Source organism: Salminus brasiliensis, chromosome 17 (assembly GCF_030463535.1).
Source record: "Salminus brasiliensis chromosome 17, fSalBra1.hap2, whole genome shotgun sequence".
Classification (NCBI taxonomy): domain Eukaryota; kingdom Metazoa; phylum Chordata; class Actinopteri; order Characiformes; family Bryconidae; genus Salminus; species Salminus brasiliensis.
The window spans coordinates 1,701,355-1,725,913 of NC_132894.1; the positions used below are offsets into that span (position 1 = coordinate 1,701,355).

At 42.1% G+C, this 24,559-nt stretch overlaps 2 protein-coding genes across 5 annotated transcripts in view; one reads left to right on the plus strand and one right to left on the minus strand.

Moving 5' to 3' along the window:
• Window positions 1-2,168: 2,168 nt before the first annotated feature.
• tm2d1 (TM2 domain containing 1) lies at window positions 2,169-17,323 on the minus strand. Its single transcript, XM_072660198.1, has 7 exons — window positions 17,166-17,323; window positions 15,538-15,611; window positions 15,299-15,407; window positions 15,105-15,196; window positions 12,005-12,078; window positions 6,104-6,218; window positions 2,169-2,715 (listed from the first exon to the last, which is right to left on the minus strand). Exons 1-6 carry the CDS (start codon window positions 17,321-17,323, stop codon window positions 6,108-6,110), a joined length of 618 nt encoding a protein of 205 aa, XP_072516299.1. The 3' UTR covers window positions 2,169-2,715; window positions 6,104-6,107.
• A 189-nt stretch (window positions 17,324-17,512) lies between these two features.
• patj (PATJ crumbs cell polarity complex component) overlaps window positions 17,513-24,559 on the plus strand; it is a 165,510-nt gene continuing 158,463 nt past the window's right edge. For all 4 annotated transcript variants that reach the window (XM_072661132.1, XM_072661134.1, XM_072661133.1 and 1 more), the window contains exons 1-4: window positions 17,513-17,592; window positions 17,922-18,096; window positions 19,172-19,225; window positions 20,312-20,490. In XM_072661132.1, coding sequence (XP_072517233.1) covers window positions 19,204-19,225; window positions 20,312-20,490 — 201 coding nt within the window. In that variant the 5' untranslated portion in view covers window positions 17,513-17,592; window positions 17,922-18,096; window positions 19,172-19,203. The remainder of the gene's footprint in view (window positions 17,593-17,921; window positions 18,097-19,171; window positions 19,226-20,311; window positions 20,491-24,559) is intronic.

Here is a 24,559-nt window from a genome sequence, read left to right on the forward strand (position 1 = left end):
CACCATGACACACTATGTGTCCAAATGTTTGTGGACACCCCTTCTCATGAATGCATTCAGTTACTAGAAGTTGCACCCCTTGACGACACAGATGTGTTGAGCTGTGGAAGTGGAATGATGGATGGTGGAGCTCCATCCAGTACTTTTGGGATGAGTTGGGGATGAGTTAGGGATGGGGGGCGGGGTCAGCAAACATCCTGACCTCACTCATGCTCACTGCTGTTACTGAATGCGATCAAATAATAAAAATAATAATAATAATAATATCAAATAATAGCTATTATTATTATGTTTATCTATTAGGCAAGCAGGGAGGTACAGCTGTGCCCCTCTAACAACAAGCCATCTACACACACCCCTGCATGCCAGTATGTGGGCAGTGAGGGTTACGTCTTAATTTTCAAGGGAGTATTAATGAGCCTTTAGTGGACTCGGGTGGGATGGTTACAAAAACAAGACAGATGCAGACTCTGGACCCGTTAAAGAATCAGACCTGTACTGAGTTCTCAATGTCAAGGTGTGGTCAGGATTTATACAGATGGAGAGACTGCCTCAGGGGAGTTGAGTGAGTGTCCCATGCCAGCTCTGGTAACTTATCATCGACGCTCGGGGAACGGACTAAATCTATTTCCACATTCCCAAGCTGAGCTGTGCATGTTGTGGCAAGGACACTGCAGTTTGTAAAAGATGCTCGCTCCACACAAACACACACACACACACACACTTATACACACACATATACACAGGCTGTGGGTGCAGCCTGACAGGCCAATGCAGCAATCACTTGAGTGTGATGAAGTGGCTGACTCTATTGGAGGTTGTATTAATGACGGGCAGAGTGAGCCGGTGGACGCAGACCAGCAGACGCACTCTAGTGAAATTGAAGGAGCGCTTGACATTGCACTGACACAGATTGTCTGAAGATCACTGAGGGGGGATGGGGGGCATTTTTATACAGTAAGCTTCCGTGTCTGCTTTCTGACCACTGTAGTAAACCAGTGATGATGTACAGATGCAAAGAGAACCGTCCTGATATCACTTATATAACCCAAATATGACATAGAAAGATTGAAGTTATATGTTACACTGATCAGCCATAACATTAAAACCACTGCCAGGTGAAGTGAATAGCACTGATGATCTGGTGGATGATTAAGGCAGCAAGTGAACAGTCAGCTCAAAGGAGTTGAAGAAGAAAAAATGGACAAGTGTAAGAATCTGAGACATAGAACTAGACTAAAGTGATGTTCTAGACAATGACTGGGTCAGAACATTGCCGAAACATCAGCAAGCAGGTCAAGCAGGGGTGTTCCTGCAGTATGCAGTGGTCAGTACCTGCCAAAAGTGCTCCAAGAAAGTACAACCGCTATGCTACAGTATTGCTTGGTGGTTGTTATGGAGTTGTTTAGAGGTTGATGTGGTACCTCATGGTGTTACTAGTGTGTTTGTATTATCATGACATAGGAAGGGTGCACAGACTGGGTCAGAACATCTCTAAAACATGATGGGGGTGATTAGGCCCGTGACTGACAGGGGCCCCAACGATGGATACGCTGATTATTTTGGCAGGATTGTTAAGAGTTGTGGGACCCAGTGTAATATATTTTCATGGGGTACCCTCCTGTCTCTCTGGTACACCATGACACACTATATGTCCAAATGTTTGTGGACACCCCTTCTAATGAATGCATTCAGTAAGTAGAAGTTGCACCCCTTGCTGACACAGACGTGCAAATGCACACACACAGCTGTGTTGTGCTGTGGAGTGGTGGAAGTGGAACTGTGTTCTTTGGAATGATGGATGGTGGAGCTCCATCCAGTACTTGAGGAGTTGGGGGTAAGGTGGGGTGATGACCATCATCAAAGTTTGCACTGAGCACTTATTTTAATCCTCTGATAATGTCAGGTGCATTGGTGTTTTGGCTTCAGTGGCTGCGTGGAAAGGGATGTTTTTGTGCTCTACAGTGAGGCGACATGACTTAAAATTAGGAACACATGAATCTGAGGCTTCCAGATACTTCCAGAGAGTGAATACCAATGTAACACACTACAATTTGAGTATTTAAATGACAAGGACATTTAAAAGGACATCATAATTATTAAAAATGATTAAAATATTAAAATAGTAAAGCAGCACAGAGTTACAAATAGTACGTATACACTAATGCTGATGGTGGTAAACCTTTATTTACATGTTTATAACTTAAATAACAGACAAAATGGACAATAATCCCACTTATATAAGATATGAAGCTGACATTTCACTGCTCGCTTAGAGCCGTACTAGTCCAGTAACACAAAAATTAAGCTGCCCCCTACTGTGAGCGGTTCTCCAGCAGAGGGAAAGTTTATTTACATCACATAAACAGCAAAGACCCACTGCTCAGAACACACAGCTCAGCAGTGGGACCGTTCTGATAAACTACAGAGGAACAGAGGCCCGTCTGGAATCAGAAGAAAGAAGAGATGATGGATGGAACGGTTGATGGCGTGAGGGACAGAAAGATGGAAAGAAGTGTCTTTGTAGAGTTTCAGCAGATGTCCGTGCACCCTGCCGTCCATACTTACAGCCCAAACTCTCTCTCACACACACACACTCTCACACAGCATGATGTCTGGTGTGTTCTTGTGTCCTCCCGCTTGGAACGTGGAAAAGAACAGATTTATAGGACACGGCCTGGACGTCCGCCCTGCCTTCCCATGTTCTCCGTCCACCTAAAAGGCAGAGAAGGAAGGAGAAGAGAGTTAGTTACGCTTGGAAGCAGCTCCAGAACAATCCACCCCGAGAAGATCAATGAGGTTTTTCCATAAGTCTGGAGGAGACACACATGGCCAGGGATGACTCCCTTGCTAAAAATGTATCTGTGACTTTATTTTCCCTCCTCCATCAGTGAGAAAGAACATCCCCGCATGGAACCCCTGACTCACTTCACCCTCGGGGTAAACCCTGAAAAACTCAGGGTTCTGACAGGCCCACATGACATCTGAAATCTGAACCTATTGTGAGTTTGAGGGAACTCTCTGTTCTCAGCACAAAGCTCTTCACACCACACGCCAGCGCTGGAACCTCAGCTGCTCAGCTCTATGCAGTGGAATGCAAACGGTATTCTGGTACCCCCCGATATCTGATATTCAGGTCAGTGGAAGGTGAACTGATCTCCAAAAGTCATAAACGTTAAAGAGAAGAACATCTCCAAAACATCAGGTGGGTCCTGTGGGGGGTTCCTGCAGTATGCAGCGGTCAGTACCTACCGACACCGCTCCGAGAAAGGACCGCTATGCTTGGTAGTATGGCTTGGTGGTTGATATGGTATACCAGGTACATTCTACAGAAGTACTGACAATAGATTAGGACTCATCATCATCATGAACCTATTGGCACCATGCTGCCTAATAATGCCAGGTGTAGTCTAGTAGAGGGATGTAAAGCCCCCCAGCAGCACTGAGCTGTGGAGCAGTGGAAGAACTGTGTTCTCTGGAATGATGGTGGTGGTGGTGGTGCTCCATCCAGTACTTTTAGGAATAAGCATATTATGCTTCCATCCATCCATTTACCTTCTTCCAGGTCAGGGTCGGGGTGGGTCCAGAGTCTACCTGGAATCACATGCTCACACCCAGGGGAAATTAATCACAGCCCAGAGTATCCAGAGGAGGCCCACACATACACCAGGAGAATACAGGGGCTGTGACCCAAACGGATTCTTACTCCCTTATTAGTACTGCACTATATAGGGAGACACTATTTAGCACTAGAAACACAACTGAATTGGGACACTTCCTTATCGTCAGCAGTGGTTGCATAAACAAATGTGATTGGCTGACCTTCGTGTACACACACACACACACACACACACAATTAAAGTCAATGAATTAAAGTCAGTGAAGTGCTGTTCTGTTGCTTAGTAACAAGACTCACAATGCATTCTGGTCCACATTCAGCTGATGTAGTGAGCTAATGTTTACAATAAGTAATGTTTGCAGCCATGCAGGCGATATGTCAAAGCAGTCACATGACAAAATGAACCAATCATGTGGCGCCAGGAGCAGATAGCTTCCCCCCGCAGAGCAGACTCAGACCTGAACCAATTTCATGGTTGACCAGAGCTGGGCTTTCACAGTGGTCCAGCAGACTAAGGCGCTGCCAGTATGATCAGAGGGTCGCTGGTTCGAAACCCAGGTCATGTCGCTTTGCCATCAGCAACCGGACCCTGAGAGAGCACAACTGAACTTGCTCTCTTTTCAGATGGGTAGACGGTTCGCTCTCTATCTCTCTACATCTTCCTACATCGCCTTAGCGTGATGCTGGCTGGGAAGGGTGTCTGTTAGTCTGGCAGTGAACATGAACAACCAGCCAGTCAGTCCTCCCAGAGTTGGGAGCATAACGTGATAGGGGGAGAGTGCTAATGCCTGGGTTGGGTAATTGATTATGTAAAATTGGGTTTAAAAAAAAAAGGGGCTTTCACATTTGACCACACTTTCTGACCTCATGGAGAAAGCAGACCTGGGTCCTGGAACAAAGCTCTAGTCTGAAAACACCCTAACACAGTGAGCGAGAAAGAGCTCCTGCTTTGATGTAAACACTTCAGAGCTCCTAATGGTCTCCATATGTTCCTGTTCCATCAGTGTATCTACTATTAGCGATGACTCAACCAGTAGTGAGCTAAAGCTAACCAGAGATCAGTGAGATAAGGTGAGGGGAGCAGAGAGGGCCGCTGTGCCCTTTCTTTTGGGTATAGATAAGGTCAGACTGTGTTTGCGAGGGCAGCCAGGAGGAGCTCAGAGCTGGACAGACAGATGCAGCTCTGGAGGCAGCTGTAATAAGTGCGATGTCACGGCCCTGCCGCGCTGCCCCGAACTTTGCTTTGCAGGACCTGACATTTAATCGCTCCGTCCCGCGGGTGGAGAACTCCTTCTGGGGGCTGGAGAGTGAAGGGAGAGGGGGAACGTCCTGCAGCAGCAGTGTCCTTGTGCTGTCGGTTTGCTTTTGTACACCAGGAGGTCATCTTCAGCGAAAGTCACAGTCAGACAGGACAAAAGTATTGGGACACCTGCTCAGGGTATTTTGTTGGAGTAACTGTCTCAACTATCCAGGGAAGACAACTTTCTACTAGATTTCAGAGGAGCATTGCTGTGAGGATTTGATTGCAAGAGCATTAAGAGAGGTTAGAATGTTGGATGATCACCACCCCACCTCATCATCCTCAACTCGCCAACTCATCCCATTCAAAAGTACTGGATGGAGCTCCACCACAATCATTGCAGAGAATACAGTTCCAGAGAATACAGAATACTTCCACTGCTCCACAGCTCAATGCTGGGGGGCTTTATACCCCTCTAGCCCACGCCTGGCATTAGCCTAAAACAGCCTAAAGCTACAGATTTCACAAGATGTTGGAGTCTTTGGAGATTCTGGTCCATGTTGACATTCTGCATCACGCAATTCCTACAGATCCTTCAGGAGCATCTTCATGCTCTGAATCTTCCACCACATCTCAGCAGTGTTCTAATGGGATAAGAACCCATCCACCCCCCAAAAACAACAGCATCAAAGAACACTGAACTCATAGTCATGTTCAAGAAATCAGTTTAAGAGACATCTGCTTTGTAACATGGGCCATGAAGTCATGAAGTCACATGGTCAGCAACAATACTCAAACAGTCGGTGGAGTTCAAGGGATGACGGACTGGTATTATCGGCCCAAAGTGTCCCAAGAAAACCCTCCCCACACCATTACACCACCTCCTCCACCAGCCTGGACTGTTAACAAAAGGCAAGTTTGGTCCATGGATTCATGCGTTGTTGGTGTCAAATTCTGACCCTACCATCTGGGAGCCTGAGCAGAGAGTTGAATCAGCACCTTTGGATCAAAGTTCTGTATTTGTTCACCTCTATTTATTAGCATAGAACATCAGGCTCTGACTAAACATCTGTCCAAATCACTGATTCTGTGCTTTAGAAAAAAAAACTAAAATCACAGTTTCCATATTTAGAACACCTGCTTTACTAGAGGTCTTCAGGTGTCTGGCTCTCTGACTCAGTTTGATCACTTAAGCTTTTGGACAAACAGTAGATCATTGTTTCAGGGCAGTAAGGGCTGCTCACCTCCTCACGGAGAGATCTGAGTCCGTCTGTAGGTCTCGTTTGTTATGGACAGTCGGACGAGTCTGGCCCCGTAGTAATCCACGATGTAATCTGAGCCGTCAGACGGTCCTACAATCTGAGGAGGACAAACACAGGTGATTACTTTACCACTCGGACGCTGAGGAAACTGGATCCATTACTCGCCAATACATGATTTAGGCCACATTCACTTTACAAGCCTCACTGCTTTGAAGGTTTATGCTGTGAGACTAAGTGATTGGTATCGGCTTTTTTTTGCTTTTATGTGAATCAGATCTGATGACCACTTGATATATAATTATAACAACAACAACAACAGTGCAACACTATAAACTACACTTTCTCAAGGCAAACAATCTGACATGCATCTGATCTAGGACCACATAAAAATGTCTTGTGTCTGATTAAAAAAAAACTTGCTATGAAAACATCAGATCTGATTTACATAAAAAGAAAAATCTTAATAATGATTAATAATGAATAATGATAATTCATGCCACTTCGGCTTGTACAGCCTTAGGCAGTACATGACATCCAATCTGACCATTCTAAAAGCAAAGAATCAGATATATCACATAATATATATACATATATATATATATATATATATATATATATATATATATATATATATACATATACATATACATATATATACATATATATATATATATATATATATATATATATAGCTCACAAAAAGTAGCTCAGATCTGAAAACTCAACCCAATCTGATTCACATTAAGATGAACAAAACTGAATCGGAATTCATGTGCAGCCATACCAGGTTAATGTGATCCAGATCGGATTTAAAAGGATTTGTGTGCTCCTAAACGTCAGATCTGATTCACATTAAAGACCTTAAAACCTTAATTTGTTCCACTTTAACCTGGTATGGCTGCAGATGAATTCTGCTCTGATTGTCCTTATTGTAACGAATTGGATGTTGGAACTGGATCAACAATGTATTTGAGTTAGAACCACAGAAAAGTGTCTGAGATCTGAATTTAAACGACCAAGAGTTCTCTGAAAACATCAGTTATGGGTCACATTAAGGCCAAAAAAGGTGTGAATGCAGGTTATTTTGCCTTAATCAGATCTGATATCCACTTGATTTACTTAATTCTAACAGTGTAAACACTATAAACTGAACAATAAATGAATTTGTTAACAGTGCAATTCAGTACTTGGAGGATTTTATAGACAACAAGAAGTAGTTAAGTGCTGATTCCAAAGTATAAACAAGTTTCTGGGTCTGGCCCTGCACTCCGATAAACACTCCCAGCCCCACGGTCAGTGAAATGAGCTCATGGCCAGCCCTGGGCCGTGTCCAGCCCTGTGATGGGCTGCTGTCAGTGCAGTGTGGGACTGTTGGATACAGACAGTGTAATGGTTTCCTGCTGGCCTGTGCTCAGCACCTGGCCCAGCCACTTCAGGACACGGCCGATAATGAGAACACACCAGCCCAAACACGCAGCACTGATTCTGGCCCTTGCCACGTCCAGATTAGAACTCGTCTGGCCAGAAACCAACACCAGACATTTCCTCTTACTCACCGATGAAGCCTGATTGGGAGGGCTGGATAGCTTGGCTCATTGGATGTGACTGTGTAAGACGGGGATATGTGAATACCCCCATACACTACACCCCAATATTTGACTGCATTCCTACTCCAATGCCCAGCCCCCATCTCTGACTCGCATCCCCTTCCTTGTGTACACATCAATGCCCACTCCTATTTCTCTGACCCATTTCCACCCTCATACACACCCTTATATTCACCCAGGCCCACTCTCATGTCACATTCCTGCCACATATAACCACCCAATCCCTACCCATCACGCCCACCCCATCTCTGACTCGCATCCCCACCCTTATGTACACACCCATTCCCACTCCAATTTCTGTATCCCATTCCTACCCTCATACTCACTCTAATGCCGACGCCCATCTCCGACTCCATTCCCACCCTTCTATACACACCCATGCCCACTCCCATGTCACATTTCTGCCCCATATGACCACCTCCATGCCTACCCATCATGTCCACCCTATTCCTACCCAATTTCTCTCATGACCAACCCCCTTCTACTCCCCAATTTCTGTTCCCCTATTCCCACCCTTATGCTCACTCTAATGCGGACCACCATCTCCGACTCCATTCCCACCCTTTTATACACACCCATGTCACATTTCTGCCCCATAAGACCCCCCCCCTCATGCCTACCATCATGTCCATCCCATTTCTACCACCTTCCTACCCAATTCCAACCCCCCTCATGCCCAACCCCTTCCATATCAACCCCCCATATAACCACCCCCCCATATAACCACCCTATTCCCACCCTTCTATACACACCCATGCCCACTCCCATTTCTGCCCAATATTACCACCCCCTCATGCCCAACCATCATGTCCACTCCATTCCTACCCAATTCCAACCCCCCATGCCCAACCCCTTCCTACTCCCCATGACCACACCCATTCCCATTTTCACTTCATACCCAATCCTTCATACCCCCCCCCCACCACCACCACTGCCTTCCCTCCCCCTTTCTTACCATCAGAAAGCAAATTGAGTTACAAGTTACATGTCATCATTTATCTCCAAGCGTTATCCGGAAAACCCGGACGATGTCTGAGTCATTAGACGGAATCGATGAAAATAAATAATAACAGCATGTTGTAGGTGTTTATTCATTACTTCTGAGAGGCCACCCTGCTCTTAGCGGAGGTAGTTGGAGGTAAAATATGACGCTGTAAGGCAGAGCGGTGTGCGTAAATGGGCTCTCAGGGGAAGCGATAGTCTTTATCAAAAGTGTCACGCTTTAAAAACAGAGCGCCCGGACAGCGTACAGCTAATTGAGAGTGTAAGTGTGCGGCGGTCCGCCGTGCCAGCCGCACTTCTTAAAAGCATTGCTCTCTCAGGGCCTTCAATAAGACATTAAGAGAACAATAAACGCTCGGAGAGCCACTGTTAATCAAAGTGCCGGGGCCATTTAAAAAAAATAATAAAATAAAAGAAAGAAGAAAAAAAAAAAAAGGAAAGCCTGCTTTATTCCTCCACTGGTAGAAGAGCGTGGGCATGTCAGAGGAGCGGAAGCAAAGGAGGGAAGGAGGGAAGAGATAAACGAGAGCATTCTGCTCCTTCTGAAAGGCTGAAAGGGATACTATAGCTAACAGCTTTGAGACAAGGAGTAAATTTAAAGATGATAAATAACATAAGTGTTTTACACAAAGATCAGAGCCTAGCTGAATAAAAAGGCCCAACATAATAGTAACTATGCAGACTAAATCAGCCATAACATTAAAACCACCTGCCTAATATTGTGTAGGTCAACAAAGCAGCTCTGACCCGTTAAGGCATGGACTCCACAAGACCTCCGAAAAGTGTCCTGCTGTGGTATCTGAGACCAAGACTAACGTTAGCAGCACTGAAGACTTTTGGTAGGTATTAACCACTGCATGTTCTGGAGAAGTTCTGGCCCAGTCATTGTCTAGAACATCACAGATTGGTTCTTCTTGGTCCAAGATTCTTACGCTTGTCCATTTTGTCTGTTCACTCGCTGCCTAATATGTAGATCCACCCCTTGACAGAAACCACTGGACCTAGATCATCAGTGTTCTTCACTTCAGCGGTGGCAGTGGTTTTAATGTTATGGCTGATTGCTGAACATAATGCTCCACTCATAGTTGGGGAGATATGCATATTCCCAGAACTATTAGTCAACATGTACAGAAGCCTGTGATGAATGTGTGTCAGGGTGGGTCACATGCTTCTGTCATGTATGGCTTTATTCAGGCCTAGAGAGCCTAATGAGGATGGAGAGGGTGAGGTTAGGCCTAATGAGATGACAAATGGAACGCAGCCCCCAAATCAGGCTCAGGGGCCCTTAACTGGGGCTCGGGATGTGGGGGGGGGGTCCTGTGGGAGTAGGGAGGGATTAAGGGGTGGGAGCACACACACTCATTAGCCTGTTTCACATAGAGGGAGCCACCAGAGAAGACAGGCCAGACACAGGTACACACACAAGCCATTTCTGAGGCTCTGGGGCTCTACCGAACTACAACCAGAGCCACACTGTCCAACTGGCAAAGTGTGGAATAGTAGTCAGTCCTACCAAGAGTGGACTTGAGATGTAAAATCATCCAGAGAGTGACAAAGAAGTCGAGGACCACGTCTAAAGAGCTGCAGGTCATAGTTGCTTCAGCTAAGGACAGTGTTTATGACTCAACCAACACTGAGTAAGAATGGGATCCACAGGTGCTCCTGGTAAATTTGCCAGGAAACACGTGGATGGTCCTCCTGAGGTCTGGAACAATGTGTTCTGCACAGATTAATCTAAAGATTAGGGATTTTTAAACTAAGCACCTCATACAAACTCTAAAGCATGGTGGTGGTAGTTTGTTGGCTTGGCGGTGCTTTGATGCATGAGAACCTGGATTCTTTTATATTATTGGAAAAACTGTATTTACATTTGCATTTACGTCATTTAACCAGAGCCACTTCTCCAGAGCGACTTACAAAAGTGCTTTGCTATTTACCCAAGAAAAACCTCAGCTAGTTAGAATAGATGAATAATTTAAAGATTCCTCTAAGTTTAGACTCAACACAAGTCAATAAGGTGACCACTCTACTATTCGCCCAAGTCCTCTCAGAAGAGGAGGGTCTTCAGTCTGGGTTTGAGGACAGCGAGTGTTGGACTCTGCTGTTCGGACACCCAGGGGAAGTTCGTTCCACCACTTCGGTGCAGGACAGAAAAAAGTCCGGACGCTCGTCTTCCGTGGATCTTAAAGGATGGCGGGTCGAACCGAGCCGTACTTGAAGCAGGAAGGGCTCTTGGTGCAGATCGGCTTTTGACCACTGCCAAATGTACAGTTCTTTAGGGGGTATATAAGGGTTTATATACAACTGTTATATACATTCTATTAAACATACAGAAAACTGTATGAAAAACTGGAAATACTGTGTGGAACTCTGTGGAATAAGAAATGGTAGACTGAAGGCCAGACCAACAGGCCAAATATTTAAGCAATAACACACAAGAGGAAGTGCTATAAGTGAGATACATCCCAAGTATGACTCAGCTGTTTTAAGCGAACATGGGGTTCAAATACATATGCAGTGGTATGGTTACAGTCTACCTAAGTATACTTAAAATAGTTTTAGTACCATTTTACTATTTATGTACAAAGTGCCAAAGTATTGGCGCTTATTATTAGTGTGGCTACAAGTAGCGTGGACAAGGTTTTTGTTGATGTTGTGCAAGTGGCAGAGTAATCCTTGAAAAGCTTCGGTCAGAGCGCCGATAGTGTGCGATATTAGCACTCCTAGAATGTCCCTCAGCCAATCACATTGCGGGGTTGAAAAGAACTGTGGCATCCACCTTGTTTTCCATTAAACAATGGAGGAGGCAATGGTAGCTTACTTTGTGTCGAACCTCCGGTGCTAGAGAGTGTGGTTATAGATTATGTAAAATTTTATGCTGAATGGGCCAATAGAAACGCTCCAGAACGCTTTTTACACTGAATTACATGAACTTAACGCTGAGCCTTTCAGCCACGCTATATCTGGTGGAAATCCTAACACTGCTGTTCTGTAAAAAATCTCATACCACCTGTGAAGCATGGTGGTGGTTGGGGGATGCCCTGCTGCATCAGGACCCGGATGCCTTGCTACTATTGAGAGAACTATAAATTCTGCTCTGCATTAGATCCTGTCCGTTTCTGTCTGTGAGCTGAAGTACTGAAGACCAAGCAGGTTCGTGTTTTTTTTTTTTTTTTTTTTTAGTAAACCTGTTATTTTGGAGATATGAGGTTTTTGTGCTGAAAATGCAGCACAAACAACTTCACAAACAAACAAAAAGCCCGGTCTTACGTACCTGCATGGATATCAGCATGAAGTCCACCAGGCTTCCGATTCCACAGAACCCCACAGTGCAGAACTTAAGCAGTCCTAGAAAGACACACAGCACTTATCACTTATCTCCACACACTCCACAACACTGTTTAACTGCGAGCTGCCAGCTCCGTCCACTGCCAAACCGCTCCATTCTTTTCAGGGCCGTATGAGGTCCGCGGCGACTATTAGGAGGGCCGACGCGTGCCGTACAGAGCGGCGCTCACAGGTAACACCGGCCTACGAGGGGGGTTTGTTTGATTGCTTGTATTGTGTCAGGCTGCTGCTGCGGCTTTGAAGCCAGTCAGCGGCAGGTTTTTCAGGTCAAAGAAATTACACAGCCCTTTGCAGGTGAAATAAAGGGAGCGGCAATGAAAAGCCGGCACTCCGCACAATAGAGGCTGAACAGCTTGTGGCCCGCGGGGGCCATTGTGTGTAAAATGTCTTCAAAACCAGAACATGAGCCAAAACGGCATGGCGTTCCCAAAATGTGTCATTGTTTGCAATAATGATGTGTTAACTTGTTACGGTGAATGGGGAAAAGGGAGTCACAATTTTCCATTTTTCAACCGCATCCATTTGGATATACAGGGTGGGTTCAAACCATTAGGGGATCGAAAGAATTGCAATTAATTAATCCTCCCACATCTAGTAATTTAAACATAATTACTGTTAATCGCCAGTAATAGCGCTGATAATTGGTCACTGAAGGGCTTAAGCGTGTTGATTCCTGCACTGATATCAAAAGAGCTGCCTGCAGAGAGCCCGTTCAGCCCTGCCAGGCCGGGTCTTTAGAGCTGAATGGCGCAGTAGCTGGAAGGTCAGGCCAGACCAGGTGCAAATCTCGGAGAGGACGCCTGCAGGACTGGCTCAGGCCCCGCGTGGGCTTGCCTTTCACCTGCTCTGCTCACTAAAAAAAAAAAAAAAAAAAGAAAGAGCCAAGAAGGAGGAAAAAGGAAAGCCTTCATCCGCTAGAGCCTTTTGTACGTCTGCAGGTGCTTAATTGATAAGAATGGCCTTAAAACATGGAGAGAAGGAGAAAAGGAGCGCCTCACGCCACATCCTGCTTTGCTCTGGAGTTTATACACATAGAGCGAGCTCCTCCAGGTGAGATAATGCTAGCAGTGTTTACTTACTCAAAGCGCACAGCAGCTCCCCTCGGCTCTATTCACTTTTTGGAGATTTGGAGAGAAGAAACGCACAAGCAAATTAGCGAACACTCACTGATGCGTTTTGTTAACAGTTATAAAGAGAGCAAAGCAGGACACTCTCAGAGTGTGTGTGATATACGGAAGCATAGGCTTTCAGTAGAAGTTTAGGTAATACTCCTGTAGGGCTTGCAAGAGATTGCTTAACTATTTTAATGAGCATAAATATTATAAATGTTATTATCTGCAATATTTAATAGTGTACAAGTGATCAGATGTGGGGCCATGTACTCTTATAATTATATTAGGGTGGAAAGCACAGCTTTCTACTAGTAATTACTCATTTTCTTATATACACTTTATGGACAAAAGTATTGGGACACCTGCGCATTCATTGTTTTTTTTTCTGGGTATTTAAAAAAAAAAAAAAAAAGTTGATAAAGAGTTGATCCTGCTTTTGTTGGAGAAACTGTCTCTACTGTCTTTTTGGAGGAGCATTGATTTGACGAGTGGCAAGAGTATTAGTGAGGTCAGGGTGTTGGATGATGATGATGATCACCACCACAACAGAGAGCGCAACTTAAACATTTTTTTTTTTTTTTTTTGTAAATATATATATAAAAAAAAAATAATAATAATAATAATTTTATATACATATATATATATATATATAAACAATTAAGTAAATAACTAAAATTTTTTGTTATTGCCATAATATTTAAATTAAAATAAAACACTTGGGGTGTTACTATACAGATCATTTTTTTAATTCCACAAGGTTTTGTATAGAATAAGAAAAAAGAAAACTACTAAACAACTACATTTAGAGTAAATCTCCATAAATATCAGGATTTAAAATAAATAAATAAATAAAATCTATGGAGTCGATATAATACCAGTAATACCAGAGGAACCAGTGAACATGCCAGATAGCTAACAAAAGTGCTAGAAGGCTAAAACACACATTTCCAGCAGCCCACTGGCAAAAATCCGCCCCTAAGCAACTGTAGTGGTTTTTAAGGTTCCTACTTTTGATAAATCATCAGAAAAGTGTTGCCACCCTAAATCTGAATTTTGGCATTTTTATCTAGATTGTGTCCATTGATTTTTTAGTAGTCTGGGCAGCCAAAAATTACAGATATTGTACAGGTGCTTCTCAGTCCGGTTGCTCAAACCCAATTTTTTCCAGAATTTTTCAAACCTCCCTTTAAAAAGAGAGTTTATTAGAGAATCAGAATTTAAAATTAATGTCTATGTAAGGCTTCATAGCCCTAATAACTGTATTCAATAGCTGCCTCTAGTACCAGCAGATCAATTCAATACTTAAATACAGTTAGAAGTGTAGAAGTGTACACCGATCAGCCTAAACATTAGGACCTAATGTTACGAGAATAACGCTGATGATCTGAGTCCAGAGGTTTCTGTCGAGGGGTGGATCTATTAGGCATTGAGTGAACAGTCAGTTCTTGAATGTGATGAAGAAGGAGATGAAGCAGGAAAAATGAACAAGCTTAAGAACCTGAGAAACTTGACAAGAACCAAACTGTGAAGTTCTTGACGACTGGGTCAGAACATCTCCAAAACATCAGGCAGGTCTTGTGTAGGTCTGAGGTTCATTGACTTGATCCATGGAGGTCCACTTAAATGGTGCCAGACACCACAGGACACATGTGGTAGAGTTCATGCCTTGAGGGGTCAGATCTGTTCTGGTGGCACTAGGGGGACCTAATCCATATTAAGCAGGGGGTGTAAATGTTACAGCTGATCGATGTAAAATAAAGCTGCTGTTGGACACTTGCTGTTGGACCTGAGGAGTGAGCTGGCATTGGCCACAAGTAAATGTGTACATGTAATAACATGTACTTTATTCTGTATTGTAACTTTTGTCCTGGATAAATGAGCAGCTTGCTACCACAGGGCGCTCAGGGGACTTACCTAAAGCTGGATAGCCCAGATAGAAGCGATCTGCACCCAGCCATCCCAAGAAAAGTGACAAAGCCACCGCTACTTTGTATGAATAAACACTCCTAATCAAACAGAAAGCAAAACATGACTCACTAAATAATAAACAGGGTACAGTTACATCATTCCAGATTAGTATTTCAATTTTCGATCATAAAGAAACTCACACATTCCGACATGGAATACTTTTGTTAAATCCAACCTCCTCCCCACTGAATTTGTACGAGGTCCCATTTGACAGCATGCAGCTGATATTTGGCGCAGGTAGACACTCCACTGAAACAATGACAGACAAACTAAGCACTACAGAGAGTGATCTAAAACATGGTGCTCCAGGTTCTCCGAACAGTCAGGAAAGGAATAGTGGCAGATGTATTTATAATGACAGTTATTTAGACATACTCACCCCATGCTACTAGATCTTTGCAGTTTTCTGGCTCTTGAGTCGCATCGTTTATTTTAGGACTTTTGCACAGATACTTGGATATTGTTAAAGAGAAAAACAGGTTGTTTTTGTTTCATATATTACACATAAATATACATAAATAGGGATAGCCAGATGGTAATTGTATTTTTGATGAACATATTCCAAAAAAAAAAAAATAAATAAAAATAAACATTCATTTTCTATTTAAATTAAAGTTAACAATGCATTAATAATAGTGGATTAAGCTAGACAGTTGAATTTATATTATATATAAACATACACACACACACACACACACACACACACACACTTCAGGACTAAGTTTACCCCCTGTCCAGATAACCCACCTACAGAGTTTTTGATTACTGGCAGAAGTGCCAAGTAATTAAGTACAAATACTTATTATCTTACTTAAGTAGAAATGTTGGTTAACTAAACTTTACTGGAGCATTTATTTATTTATCAGCCGACTTTAACTTCTACTCCTTACATAAAAAAAAAATTGGGTTGTTATTGTTCATATAAATAAATAAATAAATAAATAAAAACCCTCCAGATAAATCTCTCCATCCTGAAAGTGTGAGTCTGATCCTGATTGGATGAGAAGTATAAACAGACTCCATTCTGACTCCCTATTGGTTTATAAGAGATCATCACACCTGCACACGTCCCGTCACTCTCCAGCAGCTCACAGCAGACGTCTGTAGTCTAGTATGAAGACTGTGTCCGTGGCAGAGACTCAAGAGAGCTGCAGTGAAACGTCCCGACTGAGCCCCACATTTACATTCCAATAAAGCTTATTGATCACACGCCTCTGAAGTCTGACTTTCTGCAGCTTTACAGAACTTCTAGACAACGACTCCTCATATTTTCCTCCATGAAGCTCATGTTGATGCTCAGTAGAGCACAGAGACGCTCCTTTAATAGAGCTGATATTACTGCAATGCTTCATTTTCAATGGGCAGATCTGCAGCTGAAACAGGAGCCTAGTGCAGCCCAACATTTTTAACATCAACATTTTAATAGATCATTCTCCTCATTATGACTTTCTCCTCATTATGACTTTTAGAGAAATGGGTTTTTGGGGGGGGGGGGCTTTCAGCCTTTGTTTTCCTTCCATTACTTTTACTTTTCTACTTGAAGTCGTTCTGAAACCAGTACTTTTACACTTTTACTGGAGTAAAAAGCTTCAGTTGATTCTTCAGCTTCTATAGAAGTCTTTTAAACCCTCCTATCTCCACCCACTTCTACCTGAGGAATGAATAAGAATACTTTTCACACCTTTGATTACTGGCTCTACTGTCTGATCCATTCAGGCTAGCTCTTCGGCAGGTTACACACCCCTGTCTTGGCAGATAGAAGTGAATAACAAACAGCTCATCAACTAATCCAACATTTTATGTAACACACATATCCCCTGCCTCTGTCTGACAGCAAAGAATTCATTACATTATCACGACTTTAACAACCATTACTAGCACTAGCTAGACTAAGCTAAGCTAAGCTAAGCTAAGCTAAGCTAAGCTAAGCTAAGCTAAAGCAGACAGCCAGCTCCTCCAGCGAGCCAACACTCAAAAACCTTCACTCAAGCCGAGGAGAAAGGATATTGTCCGGGACGGAGATGTTCACAGCTATCGACTTCATCCGCAGAACTGAGAATTAAGGTCCAGCAGCAGGAGGAGAGGAGGAGGACCATCGCCAGCTGTTTCGACCCCGAACAAAACACTCCGCTGCAGGGAGACGCCATGTTGGACGCGGCGGTCATGTGACCTGGAGCGATTTCTTTAAAAGAAAAATCTGTTTAATCCTTTAAAATTCTAACATTTTTGCATATTAACCTTTTATTCAGTCTGAGGAGTCGCGTTATTAAATTAAAAAAATATAAAAACTAAAAAACAAACTTTTAATGAAGTTGAGTTTGAGGCAGGTAGCTAGCTAAACTTCACCATCCGTTTAGCACAGCTAGTCGAGTTAGCCAGCTTACCAACCCCATTATCACCTGTTTAAAGCCCTGACGCGAGAAACAAACTCCAGGTTAGTGCGTTTATAAAGCTCATAGACCTTTTCAGCTTAGCTGTTTTGTGATAAACCGTGTAAATCTATGTCGTTTACCAGCGTTTACACGCGTTAGGGCTCACAGTGCCTCGTGCACCTGTTGTTATGTTCTGTATTTGTGGCGAAAACATTGATTTTATTGATGAATTCATCATTAATGACCCGGATCCCTGCACTTTACGGCTTTACTGCTCGTTTGCTGTCTATGCAGGTGTGTTTATTGTGCTGTTACAGCGAGGTTTTGCTGAGGTAGGTATCTAGGTATCTCTAGCTAACTCAACTAGCTATCACCTGCTTCCTGTTTTAAGGTGAGGCAGGGCGGCTCATCTCACTTCCGGCAGACAGGTGAGTCCGGGCGGAGGAAAACAGCGAAACCTCGACTTTTAGAAGCTCTGCGTTTTACAAGCCTCAGCAGAATTATTTCCAGGATCATCCAGATTGTTGTGAACCTATAACTGAAGCACCTGGACGCTTAACTTCACTGTAAGTAGTCGAGGTTTGCCTTGTTTTGCTTTGTTTACCTTCACCTGTGCTGATCTGTTAGTTCGCCCATCGAAACTGCTGTGTGGTGAAATGGGACAGGCCGTGGGCACAGTGTACAGGGGGCTGAGGATCCAGATTTGTCCTGGAACAGCTGTTCTCACTCATCCCCTGTTACCTTCAGAGACAGAGGCATGGTTCACAGAAAAGGAAAAGTCAGAAAAGTCAGGTTAACCTCAGATGTCCTGTAGATCAGCCATCCTTTAGTTTGTGGTGGATCCAGCATGTCTTAACCCTGTGTTTTTTAATATACGTACATATCTTCATCTTTGTGTAGTTGCCAGTGGTGTGTTCAGCTTTCCCACCCATCTCCAGTCAGCTGCCATTAGTGGTGGCGTTGGCGGTGTTGAGGCAAGTGTATGATTTGAAAGCATGGTCCACAGAAAAGTCAGATCTTCTCCAAACGTAGTCCATCAGTCCTGGTTGGTGTCCTTAGTTTTGCCGTGGATCTTCAAACCAGCATCTTCATCGTCTCTACTGATGGTTAACCCCTTAACCCCTGTAGCCCAGTCAGTTTCAACGACACTGCTGTCATAATTAACATCAGTCTCATTAAATACAACCCTGTGGGACCCCACAAGATATGTTATTATTAATTATTAATATTGGAATAATAACTGCATCTTATCTTATTGAAGTGCATGGTATCTTAACTACACACACATGCTCAAGGAACAGAGATCCCCCAATGCAAAAATACTACGTGCAATACCACCCCCCCCTTCCACATGTGCAATTAGGAGTCATTTGCTGTAAATAATATTGTTATTACTTTTTTAATTCTTATTTATATTGTGTATATAGTGTAAATTATTTATCTACATTTTTGTGACTGCGTGTCTTGCTATCCCTTTCTGCTGTGACACTGATCTTAATAATAATAATAATAATAATAATAATAATAATAATAATAATAATAATAAATCCAGGGTTCTGGGGGTGAATGAGAAATTATATACATGCTGTTCTTGGTGATCTGTATGTGTTGTTAATGTTCCTCCTGTGTTTGTCCTGACAGATCCCTCTACATCAGGCTCTCGGGGAGGAGCGATGTATGAAAATCTGCCAACAGGTAATGAGGATTAGTCCACGTTCTAGCTGTATTTGATTGATGATGATGATCATGATTGATGATGGTATAAGTGCAAACATATTAATCCTTAAGATATACAGTCATATGTGACGGTTTCAGTACTGTTGTCTAAATGATATTATGTTCTTTAAGACTTCGGACATATGGATAGTAATCTATATTCTACACATTCTATACATAGAATATATTATTATATGCATATGTAAAGGAATCTATATTCTATTTTTATATACCACCCCTTATTTCACTGCATTTCATTGGCTTTGTACCTGTACCTGTGCACAATGATAAAGTTTAATCTAATCCAATCTAATATGGAGGTTTTGATTTGCCTTTCTTACCAGCATATGAGCAGATCTCTCTAAGACCTGTCCAGATCTAATAGATCTAATCTTGACTTCCACAGTTCCCCTGAACTTTAAAAAAAAAAAAACAGTCAACACTGTAGAAACGGCAAGCTAGGACAGGCTTGGCTGTCGTACAGGCTTCCCCTGCCTTTTGAATATCGACTAGCGCTACTGTTTTTAGGTCTTTAGACAGTTGTTTAGAGAAGCCTGTGCTCATTGAGTGTTAGTATAAGGCTTGAGGAGTCAGAGGAGGATAAAGCCTAGAAAATTGCAAATTGAAACTCAGCTGATTGTTCCAAATTACAGTTGGCAGTCTGATCAAATCTGAGCCTTAGGGTGTCCAAACTTTTGCACAGGCCCCATAGATCATTTAGAGTTTTTGTTGTATAAAGTAATTGAGTATAAAGAAATAAAGAAAATAGAGCTATGTGTTCACTAATTCGCAATAATAGAAGTCAGTTGGCCAAGGGTGCCCAAACGTTTGCATAAGACTGTTTGACACAGGTTGATTTGACAAAAATATTGATTTTATATCAAAACGAAAGATTGCAAAGCTTGTGCAGAACACCGTTGCGATACAGTTTTTTTAAATGCAAATTAAAATTGTATATATTTTTATACATATTTTGTGTTACTGTAATAAATGCATTTGATATAGTTGTTACATGCATTTGTTATACACTGTACTGAGTGTGTGTGTGTGTGTGTGTTCATTCAGTGTCTACAACCGAGCGGCAGCAGGTGCTTCAGGCCTTGGAGAGGCTGCAGGCCAAGTTGGTGCAGCGTGAGGAATGGACTCATAGTGAGCGTCTGGGAGCGCTGAAGGAAGCACTGCAGAGCCCGCTGCTCGGCCATATATTAACCCTGCAGCACTCTGTCAAACAGCTCCGAGACCAGGTCAGGCTTACCTCAGCATAACAGCACCACACTGGAGTGGAGGGGTGGGCGGTACAATGGTGTTTTTATTTATTTATTTATTTATTTAATAAAGATATTGTGCTAAAACTTTTCTGATTGTGGATATCGCTGATATTGAGAACACTGACAGACTGCCTGTTTCCTTATTATACTGGTGTAGATTAGTATGGCGCAACAGATAACACCACTACCTGCCACTGAGCTACCACACCATGTGGGAGAGTGGGGTTCGAGTCCCGGTCTGGGTGACTATGCTGTGCTACACCAATGTGGGTGTAGACTCCTAACACTACATTGGCCCACATTAAATGCCATAAATGTGAATGTATTGTAAATGTAAATACTGCATTACACTTTCTAGTGTCCTGCTTTCTATGTCAAAGTGTTCATGCAACTTCAGTTGGAAAAGAAAGGGCACAGAGATTAATAGTAGGTGTAGGGATTAATAATAAATTAATAATAGTATAAAAAATATAAAAAATAATAGTAGACTATTATATTAAACTATTACATTTATACTGTAGGTAAATTAAGGGTTGAGCTAAAGGTTTACGATAGGACTATTATTTATTTATTTATTTATTTATTTATTTATTTTTATAACTTTGTCAAATTTTTCAGTTTTCTACTTATTTGTTACTGCAATGTAACCCACCCATTCGTAGCCCCCCTAGTACTTGCAATTATTTTCCAACTGCTATGGATGCAGCGTCGCCGGTCAGGTCCCCGGCTCCATCGCATCAGCTAACAGACGCCTGTGCTGGCCAATATTGCTTAAGCGTGATGAGGACTATTGTGCTCTCTCAGATTCTGGCTGCTAAGTGGCGAATTGGCATGGCTCGAGATTTGAACTCTCAACACCCAGGCCATAGTGGCAGGGCGTTAGACCACTCAGGCACTCATTTACATTTACATTGAAGGTATTTAGCAGACGCTCTTCTCCAGAGCGACTTACAAAAGTGCTTTGCTATTTACCCAAGAAAAACCTAGTTTGAATAGACTAATAATTTAAAGATACCTCTAAGTTTAGACTCTACTAAACACAAGCCAATAAGGTAGTACTCTCAGAAGAGATGGGTCTTCAGTCTGCACTCAGAGCCCACATGTCAATATGGGCTCCAAATGTTGTCCATTACTGTCAGACAAAAACAAAATCCCCATTTTTCCATGTTTGACATTGTAAATCTGGCAGTTGTTCTTTATACTGTATCAGAATCATGATGAATGGATCAATAGAAAAATGCTCCATAATGACCTGCAATAGAATCTTTTTCATTGACTTCCATTGAAAGTTAAGAAGCTGCTGTTCTAGAGATACCAGGACAAAAGTATTGGGACATCTCCACATTCCACCTACACAAGCTTTTATATGACGCCCCGTTCTAAACCCATAGGCATTAATCTGGATCCCTCTGCAGCTCTAAGCTCTAGCAGCAGCAGCAGGTCTGGAGCTCTGCTGTAGTTATTGAGTCAGTTGGAGGCTTTTCTGCTCTCTGCTCAGCACTCGGCCCTGACCCCGCTCTGTAACTTTACGTGGTCTGACAGACACTCGGTGGACACTGAGCTGCTCTCTGTGAGCTGTTCCTCCTAAACTCTTCCACTGTTCAATAATAACACCACTCACAGCTGATGGAGGAAGATCTAGGAGGGAGGAAATTTCACCAGCTGACTTGTTGTGGTTGGTGCAGCGGTGTCTCCTATTACATACAGAACCACGCTGGAGTTCAGTGAGCTCTTCAGAACCTCCCGTTCTTTCACTGATGTGTGGAAAAAAGGCAGACTGCAGGACTAGAGGCTTGATTTTTATACACCTGTGGCTGAACGGGACTGAGTCACACACCTGAAATCAATGATTCAGAGGTGTGTCCCAATACTTTTGTCTATTGTTCATCAGTCTGAATGCAGTGTCGCATTGCTTTGCTTTTAAATATGTATTATAATTTACTGTAATCAGTTATAATATGTTGCTGTTGCGCAAAAGTTTAGTTAGCTTTAGTCGCTCTTTATCACTTTTTGATATAATGTGAATCTGGCGATTGTTTAATACAGAAATCCATCATAAATTGTCCAATAGAAATGCTCCGTTCTGACTTGGGAGATGCTATTATATAAACTTGTGGTGAACTAGTGCTTCAGTCTATTTTTAAAGATCATTCGGACTCGTACCAAAATGATGAATCTGAATCATAATAAAGTGATTCAATTTGATACACTGAATCATTCAGGATTTACAGGCCTACTCAGTCACCAAAGCTTAACTACTACATTTAAGCTGAGGGCGAGTAGTGTCCGTCTCCACTGCAGCAGTGTACTGTAGGCATGCGTCACTCTCGCTGCTGAGCTGAGACATTGACCCCCCCCTTTGTTGCTATTTGTATTCAGCCTGAGTTTTTATTGACACAAGAACCCTCTCCACAATAAACAATCCACACGCCAAATTAAGGTAATGGCAATAACGGAAGCTAGCCTTCATATTCTAAGTGCTGGGAAGGTCAGGCGAGCGCCTATGAATGCGTCAGGTGGAAAACCTATTGTGTATACAGAGGCGGGTGGCTGCGAATTTCTTTTTTGTGGATCTATCAAGCCTTAATATCTACTGTCTTGGTTTGAGTAACTGCCTTGTCTGAAATATATTGATGAAATGGCCGGGAACCTGCTCCGTCAGCCTGGGCTAAATAAGCAGAAGACTGATAAGTTTCCACAATGTGAGTCTAAAGGTCATTAATACATTACCTGTTTGGGAGTAGGGAGAACTGCAGAGGAATGTATTGATTTTCCCTCCATGCTTTGCTTTCCTTTTTCTTTTTTTTTCTTTCTGCCTGGAGCTGTGGGGCACGGTTGCTCTCGCCTTATTGCTTGATGTTGTACAGTAGCGAGCGATTTCGTTTGACATGTAAAGTGCGTTCTGAATGCCTGCTGTGACGTGTTGTATTGCACAATCAGCATCAACAAAATTAGCCTTAATTAATTTGACCTGATGTGCATCTAATATTTATTAGATCTCCAGGTGCAGTGCTGTCCAAAAGTCTCAGGAAACAGTGAAAGCTGTGTGTCTCAGCAGTAGGAGTGGTTTTGATTTGTAAACCATTGTAATACATTAGAATAAAATATTTAAAGTTATTAGGACAATAACGATAATTAGGTCTGCTTGCACATACAACATGTGTGTGTGTGGGTGTGTGGGTGTGGGTGTGGGTGTGGGTTGTTTTTTTTTTTAAATATTGATTAGGACCGTACACTTGATATTGTACATTCATTTATTTATTTAATATAAATATAAATTACATATGTGCACTTAATACATGCAACCATACCCATCCTAAATCTCTCTCTCTTTTCTCTCTCTCTCTATATCTCTCTCTGTATATTCTTCTTATATATAGTTTATTTGATCATATATGAGAAATATATATATATATATATATATATATATATATATATATATATATATATATATATATATATATGCATGCATGCTGATTGTGCAAAAGCAAATATATATATATATATATATATATATATATATATATATATATATATATATATATATATATAGAGAGAGAGATAGATCTCGTTCACAATTTTTGAATATTTATCGCTATATATCTCTTAATGTAATAAATTTCTCTTAGTGTAGCTGGATTTCATTTTTATATATTTTTATTATTTTATTTATATTTCTTATTATATTTTATCTTGTTTTCCTGTGATTAGACAGTCGTCTGAGCATTTTCCTGTTATAGATAGATAGATAAATCTCGTTCACAATTTTTGAATATTTACTGCTGTATATCTTTTATTATTTATTTGTAATGAATTTTATTTTTGTAATTTATATTTTTTATCATATTTCATCTTGTTTTCCTGTGATTAGACAGTCGTCTGAGCATTTTCCTGTTAGCTGTACAGTGTATGACTGACTGTATTTGACACATTGGTAAATGTGGTAAGTATAATACAGTGTATGCTAAGAAGAATGGTGTTATTCGTCAGTGTTCATCATGAAAGTGTAGGTTGGAAGAACACAGCTTCGGTTCCTCACTTGTCT

What these genes read in the sequence shown, in the direction of transcription:
- tm2d1 (XM_072660198.1), bottom strand. Translation starts at nt 17,323, where the DNA reads ATGACCGCCGCGTCCAACATGGCGTCTCCCTGCAGCGGAGTGTTTTGT. An exon ending in CAAAGATCTAGTAGCATGGG is followed by an intron (nt 15,408 to 15,537) that starts GTGAGTATGTCT and finishes TCATTGTTTCAG; the next exon opens with TGGAGTGTCTACCTGCGCCA. An exon ending in TCTGGGCTATCCAGCTTTAG is followed by an intron (nt 12,079 to 15,104) that starts GTAAGTCCCCTG and finishes GTGTCTTTCTAG; the next exon opens with GACTGCTTAAGTTCTGCACT.